The following is a 19553-nucleotide window of genomic DNA, read 5'->3' as shown; positions in this document are numbered from 1 at the left end:
TTGGTCTAATGATGTTTTGTGCAACACAGTTTATTTTGCTATAACTTGGTGTTGTGTTTCCTTTGTGGTATATTTATTGCGTCACATGTGTTGCGCAATCGCTTTACACATTGCTTCCGGGTTAGGCCTGACTGCTCGTGCCAAGCTACCATGGGGGTGAGCAGCGGTTATCTTGGGTGTATAACTCCCTCGCCCTGACTAGAGTGGATGGGTTCTGCCTGGCTTAAGTGCATACCCTAGCCAACCAGAAACCCCAATTCTAACAGTGTTTTGAAATCCCATTACTCCTCACCCTACCATCTTGAGGGTAATTCGGTCATGGAGAGGAGGAATCAAACACTAAAGCAGTCCTGAATAGCTAGAGTGTTAGGTTCAGGTTGCAGTTGGCTTCATCACCTATATGGGGTCCATAGAGCACTGAATAATCTGCCTAGACGGTCCTTGGGAGGACACACTCCTTAGAAGGTCCTCTTTGGGATATCTATGTATGTTCCAGATCTAGATGGTCCTGTTATGGTGGCAGCAGACACACCTTTTGACATAAATGAATGTCTCACTGTCGTACAGGAGCTTCAGCAATTTTGTGATGATAATTCATCTGCCAGTGCTGCCACTTTAGGAATAAGGGATTTGCCCACAACTTCTGCAGGCTGGATTCCTAAAGTCGGGGATCTGGTTAGTGAGAAGATTGCTGTGAAGAAGGAATTTGGTCAATAATGCCAAGCACTGGTCCAGGTCCTGGGAATACAAGGCACCAGAACTATCACCTTGCCACCACTGCCAAGCTCCAGAGCCAACAGATTTGTCACCATCGACAACAGCAAACTACACAATGTGGCCGATCCTGCACAGTAGACCCAGAGGTCCCTTGGGTAGGTCCCGGTCCCCTCTCATTACCCAACAGGACATAATTCTTCAAAGAAGAAACAACAACAGTTCTGTCTATACCAGAAAGTACAATGATGCTACAGATGCCTCCTCGAGCATGGGAAGGGCAGAGAATGAGCTTTTTCTGCTTCCTGTTACCAATTCACCGACAACAACTGTGCAAGATGTGGCTGTCTTTTACTCCAACTCAACACAAACAGACAACAACACTGTCTACTATGAGCCTCCATGTGAAGTGAATCCATCCACCTGTAAAGCACCAGCTCCTGTGTTTGCACATACTGCTTCTGGCTACTTCATTGACCTTGATGACTTCTCTTCAACTTCATCTGCTCCTGGAACTGAAACTGCTTCAAAGACATGTAAGCTGTACATATGTCTTAAATATAACTATTTGATTTATCCATGGAATTATCTGTGAATATTTCTGACATTGCTTGCCTTTCTATTATGGATTGGTTTTGTGACTGTTTTCTTTCTCTTGATAAATGGCCATTATCTTCCTCAACACTCTTCTGTCGATCCAGTGGATGAAGTTTTAACTCCATATCTTTCCTCACACTAGGTCCAAAGAGACTTGTCCCTTGTGAATATTTCAGCAGTACCAATTCCAGATGGGATTTTTTTGGGATAAACTTCCCTTTGATATATACTGGCCTACAAAGGTTATACAAATTCCATATGTCTTCAAAATGTCGATGACTGATGTAATTACACCTGGTGTTGTTTCTGATGACTGGGATGTTCAAACAGTTGATTCAGTGTTTGCCGAACTGCAAGACTATTCTGTATTTGAAAGTGTTGATGTGTATACTAACACAAAGAATTATGGGGACATTTTCTATTATAATAATTGGAGACATTACTACCTGCACTGAACAACTAGACACAGATCAGTATTTAATTACACACAGTGGGAACACTTTTCTACACCTCCAGTAGGGAATCCTAAAAAGTACACAGACAAATTTGCATACTCAACATCAACACTTTTGATGTAAAAGTGGATGGGGAACTCAAGATTGGCAAGTTCAGGGTAGGGAAGCCTTGTTCAAAGCATGCCTTATCCCTGTCCAAGGGATCTTTTTAAATGACACAATTCAACAGACATCCTGCCTCGGGTTAGCAAAAATAAAAGAACTCAATGCACCCAGTAGCCATGCACCAGCTAAATTCATCGATTGGCAAACCTTCCTACATGTCACAGAGGAAGAATTAGATGCTAAGGTTCGGGATAATACCTATAATTCTTCACTTTTCAGTCCCGGCAAGTGGTTATTGTGGCCTGTAGACACAAATGGGTGTCAGGTATATTTTGTTAATTCCTCAGGGGGTTTCAAGATTAGCCGGCTGGACCCTCATTTTGTCTTGGGTCAACAATCGGGTATAGTTACCACATACAGTGTGGGAAACTGTACCAACAATGGTTACAGATTAACATCTTAGCAGCAGTTAAAGAACATCTTAATACACTATCTGAGGAATTAGACTTGTAAGATTTCTTGTTAGGTCCCAGAGAGCTATGCTCTAAACGATTCCTGTATGCCGTATACATTGAGATCTGTAAGCTTTCTCAAATGGAAACAGCTGCCCGTTTAAGGCAGATAGATAAGGAAAATTTGGAAAAGGCTTTAGCTGTTGTTGATAATGGCATGAATACTCTGTCCAACAGAATATACTCCCTTAATAACAGTGTCATTGGCGATTGACATCATTCAGGATGACATGTCCTTTTTAAACCATGGACAAAGTCAATTGCAGTTCGTCATGCACTTAGGTTGGACACTGCAGATTATGAAGAGTGGCTGCGTTCCATGGAAATACATTACCAGTAGTGACCTGTTTGCTGCCTTTAATTTATCCAGGGAACAACGTATAATGGGTAAAAGCGAAGCAAGTTTCACAATGCTTAATGTAGAAAAATTAGAAAAGTTGCCTTTCACGGTTGCAGAAAGTCCATCCGTCATAGTCGACATTTGTCTCCGTATGTTTTAGCTATTTTATCTTTTTAACGAGTGTTTAATTCAATTTTAATAATATTTAAGCTTGTTTTAACACAGAGCATTTTAGCTTGAGTTCATGCACCGTCTCTGGCGTCATCATTATGGCATCATATTTGTCCCGGTAACCTGGAGGGTTAGTGGATCCTATTTAGTTTTATGGGAATCAGGAGTTCGCTTAGCCTTCTGGCTTGCAGGCCTGTGCCCCGTCACCTAGTGACTTTTACCCCATTTAGCCTGCTCTGTTTTAGTACATTTATTTAATTATTTCTTCCAAGATGGGTGCTATGTTTATAGTTAGGAATGTGTTTTGATTTCACATTATCAGTGCCACTCTGTGAAGGCGTCACTATCAGCGTCAAAGACAAGTGATAAACGTAGGTATTCACATCATGTCCCTTTCCCACTTACGTGGGATAGGAACATAATATATCTTTGGAGGGAATTGTTTATGTAATTGCAGCTCCAAGCATGCCTTCTTATCAATTGTTTGGGAACATACCTGCTTCACGGATCCTACAAGATCTGTATAAATACATGAAAACAATGTTATCAGAGGGATTCCTACCAGATACTATCAACACCCTCAATGCTGCACGTTTCCTTGATGCAGATCCAGCCTTCGTGTCCCCACAGAGTCTGACCTAGAGACCTCATTCTGAGGGAGCGAGGGTTGGGGGTGCTTCTCATGGACATGGTACTGGCAGATTAGGTTTATCGCAGCTTCTCTTTAGGTTAGAGATTAGGTTCTCCATGCTAGGGTTTTAGGGACATTTTACATTTCATGTTATTGCAAGATGGTGGGGGTCTTTGTATTCACGACTCTCGTTTTTATAATTCTGCTTCTTGCATTGTTCATTATCCTAATCATTGCAGCCCATGCATTTTACAGTAGATTGCAGTCTTGTTAATAAAATTTATTTAAAACTTTACTGCATCAGCTTCATTGCCTGTGTGTGACTGAGACTTGTTGATCATGTGAGAAAAGGGTAATCTCCATTTAACCACGACTCCATTGAGATGTCACACTCTAGAGTCCATGTGTAAGGCTGCCAGAAATCACTGTTTGGGTATGTAGTGTGTTACTGCTTGTGAGTTGGGAAGGTTGGGCCGACAGTTGCGACTTGTTATAGGATTGGCCTAGTCTCCTACAAACAAAAGTGCTGTCATCCCTAAACCAGCAGTCTCGCCTAGGAGCGAGAGTCCAACTACAGCAGCCTGTGCTTGTGAACATGTTGTGATGTTTCTCCCTTAGTCTCGACCCATACCTGCTATAAACAGCAAGGCTTTCTCCACCCAGTCGAAACCTTGGATATCTCTCAGCCCCAGGCCCCCATAGCATCAAACATCACCTTCCACTACTCTCCTGTATGCCAGACACGACCACCGAATGTTATACTGCTCAGCCATCCTGGTTAAGTGTCATTGGGTACCCCCTAGGGTCTCCACAACCGCCTGTCATGCCACGTGGCAAATCCGTAAAAGATGTAGTAAGTGGACCTCCTAAAGATAACCCAGTCACCTCAATAATGCACAAAACACCCACTGCAGCTATGGACTCCTCTGATTGTCAGCCTACCCAAGAGGCCAGACATCCTCCCCCTGTGCCTATATCTCAGGCCTATATGGACTGATTTCTGCAAGAACCCCGATCAAAGATCAGCTGTCTTAAGACTGACTTCAAATCCTATATTCAGTTAATTAAATAGGATGTCCATGATTTGGGAGGTAAGGAGACGATCAGAAGACCAGGAAGCATTAGGGCGTAAGGTTATGACAATGGAAGAACAACAAATCGAACTACAGATGAAGCAAGAATATCTGGAAAATAGAAGTCTGAGGAACAACATCTGCGGGGTACCCAAGCATGCAGAAGGCACCAACATAATGTCTTTTACTGCTAAACTACTGCACATGATCTGCGGTGAGCGAGGACTCCTCTCAACCTGCTAGTCAGGGCTAGAAGAGTGGCATATACACCAGGCCATCCATACTCTGCCCTTGGATATCTTGACACAGGTCCACTTCTTCAATGAAAAAGAAGCTATCTTCAAGGCGTCGTGGAACAAAGCTGATCTGATCTTCCAAGGCCACACTTTCCGGAGCTTTCATGATCACCTGTTACTCTGCGCAGTCACAGAGACCTGTCACCAACAAACCGCTAGAACCTAACATCTGTTATCATTTGGGCCGCACCTTTGCTATCATCTTCATGTTTACAAAAAGCGTGAGCCCACATATCCAAGATCAAAACAGGGAAGGTGACCTGGGCTATTAATGAACAGGTGAAGCAGCAACCATTTCATAGCTTCTAACAAACTCTCTACGCAAGGGATGACGCCCGCAAGGTCCTATTGATTCCTATCTTGGTGCCTCCACCTGGGACCCCTTTGACTCTCAACACTCCGAGCTTTTGGAGGCCCCTATTAGTTTCACTGAGCTGCATCGAGCTTTGAGGGACCTACCACCGGGCAAAACACCCTGACCAGATGGGCTCCCTGTGGCTTTCTATCAAGCATTCGCGCCTTCCCTCAAAGCTCATCTACTGACACTATTTCATTAATTCACTATGAAGACAGGACTTACTCCTACGATAGCGGTGGCAGAGATTGCTCTTATCCCCAAACCCAGCAAGGACCCTTCCATCTGCACTTCTGTCACACCATTAGTTGGCCATTCAAGAGATCTGTTCTCCTAAAATTAGTTTGGGCCTGAACATGATTTCTAGAATTATGGCCTCCTATGTCTCCCCAACGGCTACAGACGCGTCAGCAGCCAACCTACTTAGCTATTCCACTTGTTGAAGGACACTGGAGAAGGGTGTCCGCTCTCGCCTTTACATTTTGCCCCGGTGGTGGAACCATTGGCAACCATCATTCGGCAGACTGAAGATATAATGGGAATCCCATTGGGTGGCTGTTCTCATAAACTTCCTGTTCAATGGCATGTGTGGCTGTAGATAGACATGCTTTGCATAAGTCTGCTATTTTGTGTTGGGTCTGTAGTGTTAGAAATTGTTTTTGTTCAGAGAATCTTTTCGAGTCACAAGATCGAGTGACTCCTCCTCTTGGTGATTCTTTGCATGGGTATCGAGTTCTTTGTTAGATTTTCTCTCTGCCGTCTGGTTCGGACGTGTGTTCCTCTTGCTCCAGTATTTTCCCGGCTTGATCTATTCCAAACTGTTCTCGTCCATCTTCCTTTCAGCTATGGTATTGTAATTCGATCGACTTTTCTCTGTTTTCTGGTCGGTTCGAATTTCTGCACTGGGAGCGGGCTTACTGCCCTTATGGGCGTCCGTACCCATCTCAGGCCTGATCTTCCCCATGGTGTCGGACTATGCAGGGCTGATGGAACATACTCCATTTTGTTTTTGCCCCCAATACCTTTCAAAATGTCCCCATACTGACCAACATCTGGTGTGTAATTTGTCTCTCTTCTTGGACCACAAGAAACAACTGCCGTTCCTTTTGATCCAAGAAGCCGCTTTGGGAGAGACAAGCTCGTAGGTTGGAGACGGCGTCCAAAACACCAGACGACACTCCGGATTTCTTCTGGGAAGAACATGCGCAGGAGGAGCCAGAGCAGGAGGAGGCCTTCTCTCATTGAAGATTCAGAGTCGGACTTCCAATCTGATATTGAGAGCCAGCCACTTACCTCTGCACAGCCCATGAGTAGAACAGCCCCTACTCCCCATACAAAGACTTTAAAGAAGCCCCAGAAGCAGGTCGCCGGACTTCAGCCCTCCAGCTCGGCACTGAAAACAGCAAAGACCAAGACGTCTTCTGCAGCGACCTTCGGCTTGGCAACATCCCAGGCAGCCTAGGGATCGAGCAGATCCATTGAACCGAATGCATCAGCACAGAGCAAATAATCCTCTACAACCACTTCGGAGCCAACAGCTACGACTTGACACAAGACTTTCGGCTCTGAAAATTTCAGAACATAAGACTGTGCCTTCGAGAGACTCCAGTCCTTCCTCCAAAGCAGCTTCACCAGTGGAGCCTATCTTGGCTAAATAATGGCTGCTCGTCAACTATATATTCACAAAGGAACAGGGGGAATAATTACGTCCCCACATTCCAATCAAAAGGAAGCTCACCTTTGAGGAGGGCTTGGAAACTGCCTCTCCACCAAAACAGGCCTTGGTATGTTTTGTGTATCTGTAAAGTGCACTATCACCCACGAGGGTATCCTGGTGCTGAGCAGGTGTGTGTCTAGCCCCATTTATGGTAGTTTGTTTAATTGGAAGAATTCAAAAAGAGAGGAGGAGGCTCTCATTTGGGGTGGGAGGCCGTTCCACACTTTAGGAGAGATGTAAGAGAATGCCTGTCCTCCTTATCTGGTTCTGTGTATGTGTGGGATATCTACAAGTAAAATGCCTGCTAAGTGGTGGTGACTAGGTAGTTGGTGGAAGGAGATGTGACTGTTTAAGGAGGTAAGGCCTAAGTTGTGTAGTCTCTTGAATGTCTGTATGATAAGTGAGAAAGTAGCATTGTAACTGGACCGAAGCCGCTCAGTTACAAACAGAGCCCCCGGGACATAATAAACAGTCCCCCGGGGCACATTTGCGTGGCCTCAAGATGCATCATCTGACTCCAACACGGATATCAGAATAAACACGCCGGATTCCAGAACGGCTCCTCCAACGCCAGAGAGGAGTGCCGAACTCAGATGAGAGGAGAGGGAAACCGACATGCTAGAGAGCCAAGGACCAAGAAGGACGCCGAGGCAGGAGACTGAACGGCAAGCAGAGGAGCAGGAGAGTGAAACACCAACAGCCGCGACAAAGCCCAGAGACGAACCGGCACTGGAACAGTTTACAAATCACAGTGCCAGCCACGTCCCTGGAGGGACGTGGCTTTCGCAGGTACGTGCCTGCATGCTCAACCCTTCGTGGTAATATTGCTAAGGGGCTTTTCAGCTCCTTACCGCTCACACTGCTCTAGCCTTAATATTTCTTGCTCCATTTGTTTTTCTTTCCTAAATAAGTGCTAAGAATCTATCTACAGAGACACATCTGTTGGGTTTTCGGGTGGTGAAAGCGTCCCCCACCCCCTGTCCCAAAAAGAAGAAGGTGTGAATGATAAGACCCTTAACTTTTTTTTTTCTCCTCCTTCTCTTCTCTCCGGGGAAATCACCGTCAACGCCACACTGCCCGGGGAAACCAAAACCATACCTGAAAATAAGAAAAAGAAGTAAGGAAGAAAACTCCGAAAACAAAGAAGGACTCAAGAAGAGCAGAGACTAAAAACAGAGAGAAAGTAACCACAGATAATAAGAAGACATACTTAAATAAAAAAAGTCAAACCAACTCATTTCTGTTTAAAAGTGTCATCTATCCTTATGGAAAAAGGGAACAAGCATGTTTGTGTTTTGCAAGCTGGTGGGGTTCCCTGAAGGGTATTGTGTGTAAGAGTTTGAAGATGAGTCTGGCTGCTGATTTCTAGATGGTTTGTAGTCTTCTAGTGAGTTGCTTGGTGATCCCAGAGTGGAGGGTGTTTCTATAGTCCAATGTGCTGATGACAAGGGCGAGTGACAGTTTTTCTGTTGTTGCTTGGGAGCCATTTGAGGATCTTCTTCAGCGTCTTCAGGGTGTGGTAGTGCAATGGAATGACAGCATTAACTTGTACAGTCATGTTCAGATTGTTGGTGATGCTTATTTTGTGGTTCCTAGCTTAGGTTCTGGGTCTGGGTTCATCAGGGAGTCCCATGGTGAGGTGTTATTGCCGAAGAACACCTAATGTTACTGGGTACCATGGCCCTTGTATGTACTCTGTGGTAATTATTTTTGATTTAACAAGGAGAGGTAGGCCCTTTCCTGTACATTCACAAAATAGACTAACATAGGGGTCCTCAAAAAGCCTTGTTGAATGTCTGAGACCTGTTTTAGGCTAAACTGTGGGCAGAAACATGCCAGCACCACAGAGGTATGTAATTGCTATGGTATCCAGTAACATCCTTTGAACATACTCGTTTTGTATTTTTACTCATACCTAGGGTAGGTACCACCTAATAAAGTATTTTTTGTGGTTTGTCCCAAAGTATTTTTATTTACGAAAAGTAGATCCCAGATAAATAAATTCTAAGAACTCCCTCAAGACAGTCCCTATCGAGGTCGAGTCCGCCCTGGTAGTATCATCTTACCAGGGTGGGATGAGGTGGCCGATGATGTAACATACACATACACAAATTCGCTTTGGATGTGAATTTGAATCCTAAGACTCGATTGAAATTATGTTGCTGGCATGCAATTTTCTACATATATGGGCTAAAAAGTTATTTATATATATATATATATATATATATATTTATATATATATATATATTTGAAGACCATACTCTATACATCGTTTTTCTTATTTCTTATCTTTTTTTGTTGTTATTCAAAATATTTAAATAAATACACCAATCGTATCTTCAATGTATATTTCGCAACATTTAAATTTGTTTCCTCTTATCCTTTATAATAAAACAATCACAATAAAAATATATTTCTCATATATCTATGATGTAGCATGTCACATTACATGAGCGAGCCCATCTCATCCAAATCTTGGAATTGCCCAGATTTTCAGTGGGGAGATAGCATGGGTAGAGAAAAGTTCTCAGAATAGGTACTAATAAAACATAGTTGTACCTATCCAACTGACTACCGCGTCAATGTGTGATGTGATTTATCACTAGAGGCAGAGACTAGGTCTACTTTAGCCTCTTTTTCTCCCTAAGTGTTAATGATGGTCAGGATATGTGCCACGTTTTAGCAGATGTCCCTCATCCACCAAACTCTAAGTAAGGCCCAGAAATTACACAAATGAAGAGGTTGTTAGTATGCCATAACCTCCAGAGCATGCATGCTAGGAGCAAAGCTTGATGATGGGAAGGCTTGGACAAAAAATGAGGATTTACAGGGGCAATCAAGCAGATAGGCAGGTTACGACTGATAGCAGCTTTGTGAATTAAAGGAATTCAGATTAGGAGCTTCATAGTTAAAGGCTGTAAAGATTGTTGGCAGGAGAGCAGCGTCTGTCGTAAAGGTGCAGTCAAGCATCCCAAAGAGCCATCCTTGAATTTTGCCTGCACTCAAGCCCAAGTCCTACTGTTTACTGGGCAGATAGGTGTTTGTAACCTGCTAAGGTATCTCCTACCACTGAATGAAGGCGATGATCTTCTCAAGCGGTTTATTTTGAAAGCATTTTTAGTCTATTTTTCATTCATCAAATGTATCTGGTTTTAGGGCTGGACTGATTCCAAAGATCGTTCGAACAATGTTGCCTTTGGTGCTCATTCATATGAACTCTCTGTATCTTAGGGAAAGGAAATGATTGGGGCTGAAGATGCATGGAAGCATTATCGGATAAGCAAATTAGCAAAAATGAGCATTATCTGCCGCTAGGAAATGCTGCCAAACTACAAGAAATACCACCAAAACAGGAACATGCTGCCCATATGAACAACCATAAAATGCGCAAAACAATCAATGAATGTGCCCAATAATTGTGCCAGTGAATTTTTCTTAAGCATGCCAAACCAGTCGCTCATCAAGTCTATAGATTACTCTCCTGCTCGCAGTCATGCCATTATTTGAGGTAGTCCCCATCTTATCAAGTTAATGTTGTGAGCTGGAAGCATATCCGTCCTTTTTATATCATACTTCCTTATAAAATGAGGCCTGTAGGGAGGGTCAGCGGAACACGGCTGACATTTAGGGTGAACAGTAAAGAGAAAGCTGCTATAAAGTAATGCTGACGTTGCTGTGCAGAAAGAGCCAGATCACAAAGGAGGGCAAGCACCTGGGCCAACTCAGCTGCTGCTCTACCTGTGTGATACTGAGCGAGTATAGCCAGGGCCACTGGAATTGTGTTAGAGGAGGAACAAATTATGTGGCAAGAAAAGGCAAATTATGCGACCTATTGCGGCACATATTGTGATAAACACTACTTCATAATTTTGTCCTTTTTTTCACATGTTAATACTGTCTGGGCAAAGGTTTCACTTCATTAGTACCAGTTTAACATCCAAGTACAGTTATAAACAACTGAAATATGACCCGTCAGTCTTTGCACAGGATCTTCCACTGTGCGTCAACACAGGTTGCTGCGGTTATAGTAACTTGATCTGTTTGAGGTAGAAACATGTTTTTGCTAAAATCATCTACAGATTATGCAGCGGATGATAGTTTATGTGTCAAATGCAGCACATCCCTCATTAAGGGTAAATGCTGCAGAATTCCATTATTCCATTGGTCCCAAGTATAGCCCACAGCTGCTTGGATCCATTTCTGCTTTCGCCAGATACGTTGGTTTCTAGCAATAGGAAATAGCACAAGAAACAGATGTAGCTCAGAGAGTGGGTCTTTTAATGACATCCTCTCCTAAGACATTATACTACTTAGCAACCTCTCCTGCAAACCCATACCTTCTTGTAACTAAACCCACAATTGTAATTGTATTTATATAGCGCTTACTACCCCTGACGAGGCGCTTTTGGGTGAGTAGCACGTTACCCCAGAACCCAAAGTAGACACATGGTGGATTAGTATAAAAAACATACGTTTTTAATTCAAGCGGTAGACATGTTAGTTTAATTGAATAGGATAAAGGGGAGATAGAGGAGGGACAAGTCTAGAAAGTGTTATTTAAGAGATCATTGTAGTAAAAAGAGTTGGGATGAATCAAAGGAGGGATAGGGAAAGAGTCTAGAAAGGGTTATTAGGGAGATCAAGACATGCAGTGAATCCTCTTGCAAGAAAAATTGTGTGCAATAAATCATGATGATTTTGCAGCATTAGAGATGGATTTCTAGCTGGGGAGATCTTCCAGGGACCAAATTCCAGTGATGATTGTGTTCCCCAAAAGATTTGGTGATCTCAAGTCTCCACACAACAATAGTGACTTCATATGACCATACATAACTTCCTAGGAGTCCTTATGCCCTCTCCCTACAAACCGAGATATTATATTTGTGTTTCCAAAGGGAAGGAGGACACAATGAGAGAAACATTCATCCCACTGTAAAATGGTTGCATACTGTAGTACATTTAATTGTGAAGTAAGTCAGTGGCTATGATTCTCAGAAGGAGGTGATGTATGCTAAGAGGGTAATTCAGTGCATTTCCAAGCTGATGGTTTTTACTTTTCTCTTCACCAGGGATCCTCGGAGAGAAGAATCACACCTTCCTGCAGATCACAATGGCACATAGGTGTAGGAGGCATTGCTCATTGCTGCTGAGCCAGAACTTACTACAAATTTGGATTTGAGAGGTCCGTTAAAAGTAGAGGTGCATGAGTAAGAGAACCTGTGTCTTTTCTGCACAGCATTAAACGTGTGCCGCAGTTTCAATGGGTCGCCTTGATGAGCATGCCAAAAAGCGTATTGTGGAGCTGCGCAAGGCAGGCTTGAGCTTTCGCAAGATCAAAAAAGTCTTAGAACTTGACAACATCCGTGTGACCCCACAGGCTGTGTATTTATTCTTAAAACGTAAGAATGTGGAACCAGAACAGTCTGGGGGTACTACTGGGTCCCAGCAGGTGAGAGGCAGTAGGAACCCGTGGGAGGACGAGCAGCTCTGGAACCTGCTGAATGACGGTGGGTCCGAGCAGAACAAGCGGAAGGACCTTGCGGCCTCCACAGCTGCAGGGCAACAAGGCCTTGGACGACAACAGAGCCCAGACACTCAGCAGGGTCTGGTACGGCAACACGGGCCTGAAGGACAGCAGGTCCTAATGCGTCAGCAAGGCTCGGACCATCATCAGGGGTTTGGAAGACAACATGTATCTGAAGGGCAGCAGGGTCTTGCAAGACAACATGTCACGGAAATGCAGCAGGGGCTCGGGCGACAGGTGCCTGAAGCACAGCAGTGCGTTGGGTGGCAGCAAAGTCACGAAGGACAGCAAACAGCTGGAAGGAAGCAAAGCCTTGATGGACAACAAAGTATAGGAAGGCAGCAAGGACCTGATGGGTATCAGGGCATCGGACGTCAGCAAAGCATTGATGGGCAACAGAGTACTGGGCGGCAGCAAGGGAGTGATGGGCAACACAGTGTTGCACGTCAGCATGTCTCAGATGGTCATCAGAGCATCAGCAGGCAACAGTGTAATGATGCGCAGCAGGGCCTTCTACGTCAACAAGGCCCTGATGGGCAGCAGGGCTCCCGGTCCAACACTCAGCCATCTGGAGGAGGAGCAGCGAACCACGAACTGTCAGACAACAAGGATGACATCAAAATTGTCAGCGTGACTTCCCTTTCCGAGAATGGCCATCAGTTTGGAAAAGCGTCAGCTCCTATGGCCCCTGGTCCAGGGATGCAGCTGCAACCTCACCCAAAGAAAAGTAAGTTCCAGGATTCCTGGTTTCGTGTTTTACTAGTAAAGACGTTATTAGGAGTACTTGTTTTTTTTCTTTAGGACTTTCAGGATGCTTGATGAGATAACGTCCACATTGTATCCATCCCACACAAACCACTCTGTGTTCAATAAACAATCTTTTCAAGCTTAGACTAGTGAATTTTAGGAATCGGAACAGCGGCCACACCCTCGATCAATGTGTAGTATTCGAGTTGTGTGCATTTCCTTTATTCCTTTTACTGGGATTTCTGTGAATTCTGCAGGCAAGGCCTTTAAAATGTAGCATAACTAAGAGGAAAGAAAGATTCGACCAGCATAGTTTTCTCCAGGGAAAGTTGTGAAACTGGAGATTGTGGAAATGTGGGGTTGTCTATTTAGAGGTCCACTCAGAGCAGACATCCCATATCCACATACACAACCGAGAACTTCAGTCCTGTATGTAAATAAATCTAAAAGGCAGAACTGAGATTTTGCGCAAAGCCTGATAGGGGCCATGATAAGTGAATATATGAAGTGCCCTTCACACACTGACGAGTCTACGTATATGGCACCTATACGGCCTCTGCAGAGCAGTGAGCGAGCTTTCCCGATTCCAGCAACCTGGCAGAAAAAAGGCTGATTGTTTAATCTTGCAATATGTGATGACTCAGGAAATGGGGCCGAATTCCATACATCCTAGGAAAACAGGAAGGTGACAGCAGCACCACATCAGTTGATAGACAAAGGAATAGTTCCACAAGACTGAAGAAAGGCATATAGGTTCCACTTTACAAAAGTAAACGTCTAGAGTGGGTTGCCACGCTGATAGCAGGTGTGGGAAAATTAATGAAATCTCTTCAAAGAAAGTCTCAAATGTAGGACTGTAAATTTTGTTTAAGGGACGATCATAGGTATTTATCTCTTCCACTGTTTGCTGACACCGGGGTTTGCTGTTTTACTCTTCCTATAAAACACCCCTCTTTGGTTTACAAAGGTTAAATATTTGAGATCCACAGAGAATTGTGGAATGCTGTTTCAGGCTATGTATTGTCACTGAAATATATCTACTGTATTAGGTTATTTTTTGTGGAAGTGTACTCCTAGTGGCGGAGGTCTAACTGAAACTGGGAAGAGGGTCTAGTGATAGTAAGACTTACTAGAAATGTATTTTTTACGGAAGGGGTCAGGTTTACTGTAGTCTCTGCATTGGTGAGAACTGGCACAAAACTAGGCCACTTATGCAGATCTGAATTACCGTATCTGCTGTCAAGCTATGTGTTGTGTGTGTGTATGGTCTCCAGGCTAGAAACCTATGTTGTGTTTCTACAAGTCAGGATTGGTGTTGGTACTGGACTAGATGGTCGTGCTGCATGCCATGTGAGAGGCATTAGTGGGTGAGAGAAGGGATCACAGTAGTGGGGTAGAAAAGAATGCTTCACCAAAGTTCTGGTTTGCTAGAGGTGTCCATGGATCCTGTCAGTACATTCACATGTACTGGGTAAAACTGCACTGGGCCTGCTCCTGTGGTGAAGTGTACAAAGAGTACTGTAAGGCTGATCTTTGGTTCTGAGTTGAAGTAGCATCTGCTGATGTGTGCTTTGTCACTACTCTAGACTACTCAGCAGTCTGATATTGCTTGTTATAAATTTCATCTTTCTAGAGTGACGTTTCTCTTGAACTTTGCTTTCAGACATCCCCATTTCACCCTACTTTAATCTTTTGAGCAGCTTTTCTGTCATGAGGATTATGTGCAGTGTGTACTGACATTTTCTACATTTAATGCAGGCAGCCACCCGAAGTGAAAGATGGCCAAAACACCAAGGCATGAACTCAGGTGAAAGGTTGGCCAACACTTATCCCTGAGATGAAAGGTTGTCACTCTACTGTACCAGTCTTGTAGGTGTATCGTTCTCTGACTGCTATACTGGTGCTTGAGATAAACCATTGTCAGATCCTCTGGTAGACTTAGAGAATGAGATCAACTAAGCCCCATGTCAGTTCAGTTTTTTGATTGCAAGGAAATCTGATCTGCAAAGAATGTTTAGATCCAAGTAGCTTTCACTGAAGTGAAACAATGCAACCCCGAATGCCAGTCCCAGGATCAACAGGTGATCTGACCGTTGGTTGAGATAAAAGGTAGACTGAGTGAGAGAACAGTGTGAAAATGTACAAACAAAAAAGCAGAAAATTAGACTACAAACATTAGAATATATGAAAGGTAAAACAAAACTGCAAAAATACATGGTTTAGGATTGAGTTGAGAAATGGTGTTGGGTTAAATTTAGGCTTGGATTATGATTGTTTAGTGGTTAGAGTTAGGTTTAGACTAAAATATAGTGGAAGGAATTATGTAAGGTAAAGTAGACACGTTTAGGTAGGGGTAAGGATAACTAAGGAATGGTCTATAGGAAGTTATTGTTAAGGTTAGGTTAAAGTTTAGTGTTAGGATTGATATCAGTGTAAGGTTAAAGTAAGAAATCTGTAAGAAGATAGTGCAGGAAATGCCGGCATGGTAGGCGTTACCTGGGTATCTCCCCTTACCCACGCACCCTTCAAAATGGTTTAAGGGGAAAAGATTAGGGAACACATAGCAGGGTCAATTTAAGGTTTCTGTAGCTATAATTCATGAATGTAGTGGTATAATTGGACTTACATTTTTACCTCTTTTGTATTTTACAAGGGTGTCTGGTGGTAAAACCTTTTACATCTTTTTTTTAGTCTATTGTTTTATTCACATCGCCAATGCACGAGTTGAAACACATTTGACTCAAAAACTAATCCCTGAGAATAAGGTTCAACGGCGCTGGACGCTTGCTGCTGTTGCCAGGGGGCGGGACCTTAAGGCCCCTTTAAATTTAATTGCGTGCCTGCACTGTGGGTCGCGCTGGATGCTTGTTGCTGCTGCTTTTGCCAGGGGGCGGGACCCTAAGGCCCCTTTAAATTTCATCGCACGCCCGCATCGTGGGACACGCCCGGGCAAAGCCTGGGCCCAGGGCGGGCCCGTCTGGGCCCTAAGGTATGATATTGGGCCCTCTTGCCATGTGTTGTCCAAGCGACACCTGAGTACTGGCTACTTCATTTAATATAACTAAGTCGTTTTGTGGTGGTGTTCGGCTCTTTAAGCACCAGAGGCTTAACAAACCTTTCTACTCTTCTTCACAAGAGAAGTACTTTGGGCAATCTCTACCACTTCTGGTGCTGTGACTTGCATATTGCTGGTAACCTGCAATGGGAAAACGCAAAGCCGTGGATGTTCCACCGTGACAAAATGGCACCAAAAAATCGAAAAAGCATACTAAAAACCCAGCGAGTCCTGCTAAAAGCAAAGGTTTCAACCCCCCGATCAAATTGATATGTTGTTTAAGGAGGTTGATGAATTTTTGAAAAGTAATCCCCATCCACCTACAAAAAAGTGTGCTACCTTGGGGATGGGGAAAATACCAGAAATCTTCGTCAGGAAGAAGAGGTCACATCCAACACACTCTTCAGTTTCGACCTCTCCAATTGAGGATTTTCCTGCCCCGAAGGGTGAAACTGCCCACATGACATTAGCTACTCTCCCCAGTACTGTGGATGTTCCACTTAGTCACTCGGATTTCCCCTCTATGGGTACTATAGCTATCCCCCACCCACTAAGCCCTGAGATTGTAGTGATTCCTAATATCCCATGTTCTAACCGATTTGGGCTACTGGAGGAAGAGGGAGATTTGCCTACCAATATAACACACATTCTGCACAGAGACGCTACTGAGGATATTAGTCACCAATACAAAGCGTTCATTTCTGATGGTGCGCAATCCTCGCATGAGAATGGCAACTTAGCCCTCGTTTATGAAAGGTGGACGAAGTAAAGTCTCTGGTTGTATCTTTATTAGGGCTGATGAGAGAGAACTTAGTGCCTAAAAATGGTTGTAGCTGCCAGATAATAAAAACGAAGGTGGGGCTGGGAATGGGTGTGGGCAAAACTGTACCTAAGCCAGGAACACAACCAGTTATTTCTCCCTCTAGGATGGCGACAAACCCCCTCCCATTAGATCTAATTCCGCCCCATGCGGAGAGCAATCGAATCGACCCTCTAAGGTCACGCCAGAAGGGTACTGGAGCATCTAATAACAGGGGTGCCCGGGGGGGTGTTTACACTGCAATATGGCCTAGCCCTGCGGAAAATGCACTTGAGGGGGCTGTCACATCCAGTGGGTTAGGTGGAGCAGCTGCCCCCATGGGACCCCTAGTGGCTCTGGCAGTTCCACGATGGGTATGCCACGGTTGGCAAGACAGGCACAACACCAGGGTCAAATAAGTAGAGCCAGTGTTATTTTCTTGACTAATGTTCCCAAACTGCTACCTGGCTCCTTCGAAGACCATGATTCCTTGACCAACAAGGTTATCCATTGGTTGCGCTTTAGATGTGATTGTCTTTCAGTTATTCGTTCTGATATCCATAAGGTAGGAAGATACAGTCAACCAGGGTTAAAGCATGATTACATCTCTGTCTGCCTTATTAAAAAAATCCACGGTGGACCACCTCATGGAATTTATAACCCGAACACGTGATCTGTGGGTCACGAAAAGGGTTGGCATTAACCTCTCTTTAAAACCACCTTGCACCCATACAGGAATGATTACTAGTGAGCTAGCCCCGGCCCTGGAATGTGAATCCCTGTGGACCACAAGTCTTCCCATTCTCTGAACGCAATTGATTGACTAAATGGCAATCAGGATGTGCGGTCAGATGTTATCACTGGGAACACTCGTATGGAAGAGGGTCCTAGCCCCAATAACGACAACGATTTAGCCAATCCTGAGCTTTTAATTTTAACATGGAATGTAGCTGGTCTCCGTAAGAAGCTGGGGGACTTGGAGTGGGCTACCTTTATTAATAATTTTCACATTTGCTTGTTTCATGAGACCTGGGCTGATGAGCAAATTTTTAGTGATGGGTTTTATTCATATAATATTCCTGCCCAGCAATCGGAAAAGGGTCAAATGCCGTCTTAAAGGGGGCTTATTAATGCTTATTAACAAGGACTTGCAATGAGAACATTGTTGGTTAAAAATAGACTCTGTGGATCTAATAGGAGTTCAATTTACCTTGCATCAGGAATTCAAAATTATTGTTATTAATATATATGCGAGATCTGCTCCTAGAGGACTTGAGTCTCAAACTCTGTTACAGTTGACAGAATTTCTTGACTCCCTAAATCCCCCATTTTATTTAATATTAGCCGGAGATTTTAACTGTGCTTTTGAACCCTCCGATATGATTATTTGCTTAACAGACGAGGAAGACGAGATGTGGGGAATCCCACAGTTAACGAACAACTACCAGTGTACTCGCTCTCGTGTAGCCCTCCAGCTAGCTATGTTATGCTTAAAGTATGGTCTCGGGGCTTGCAATGGACGCACACCCTCAGACCTAAATCTGGCACCTACTTTTAAATGAGGGACGTCCACAAGTGTAACAGATTATTTTTTACTTGATATTAGGCTATGGCCTCTATTAAAGGACATGAAAGTGGAACCTCGATGTGAAAGTGATCATAACCCCTTGTTATTATCTATGGATGGGGATGTTTTTAGAAGAACCTCGAATTTACAACGTCGGAGGTTCCCTCTCCATTGCTGAATAATAATTACACTAAGGTCTCATGGCCAAAGGTTTTTTCTAGTTCTCACTCGGTGGCTGGGATTTACAAATTGTTCGTAGATGAGTTGGCAATTTATGAGGAACACGAAACTGATAACATCCCTATCCTAGACATTCACCAAGGAATGCTTAAGGGACTTGAGAGTTTTTTTTTTTTTACAAAAAGACTAGAGCCAAAGGGGATGATGTCCTTCCCAAGGGCGACAGAGGATGGTATAATGAAGACTGTAGTAGGGCCAAATCTGAATTAAACGGTGCCATTAAGTCAGGCTCCCTTGTAGAGATTCAATCAGCCAGGCGATCATATAAAAAGGCTCAAACACTGGCAAAAAAGTTATGGGAAAATTCGATCTGGCAGGGTTTGATTCTTGCCTCGGAAAACAATAACAATATGATGTTCTGGGATCTACTGTCCAGAGGGCAAGGAGGGGGCAGGAGGCGCATAAGGAATCATATTCAACCTGAGATGTGGGTAGATCATTTTACCCATCTCTATGCTGCCCCCAATAATCCATTAGTTGGACATTCCCCAGCACACGATTTAACCACCCCCCAGTTGGGCAATCAGGGTGACTGCTCTGAACCACTCGTCTTCTCCTTAGAGGAAACTAAAATTGCAATCAATTCACTAAAATCAGGAAAAGCGCCGGGGTCCGATAAAATACCAGGTGACCTATATAAATCTGAAATAACTAT

The 19553-nt window shown here is 43.9% G+C and overlaps 1 protein-coding gene across 2 annotated transcripts in view; it reads left to right on the top strand.

The window, feature by feature from the left end:
- Positions 1 to 19553, top strand: part of LOC138261558 (uncharacterized) — a 257041-nt gene that overhangs the window by 156247 nt on the left and 81241 nt on the right. For both annotated transcript variants that reach the window (XM_069210618.1, XM_069210619.1), the window contains exon 3: positions 12036 to 13217. In XM_069210618.1, coding sequence (XP_069066719.1) covers positions 12227 to 13217 — 991 coding nt within the window. In that variant the 5' untranslated portion in view covers positions 12036 to 12226. The remainder of the gene's footprint in view (positions 1 to 12035; positions 13218 to 19553) is intronic.

This window comes from Pleurodeles waltl, chromosome 10 (assembly GCF_031143425.1).
Source record: "Pleurodeles waltl isolate 20211129_DDA chromosome 10, aPleWal1.hap1.20221129, whole genome shotgun sequence".
NCBI lineage: Eukaryota > Metazoa > Chordata > Amphibia > Caudata > Salamandridae > Pleurodeles > Pleurodeles waltl.
Note: the sequence above shows the minus strand (reverse complement) of the source record. Positions and strands in the feature narration are given on the sequence as shown.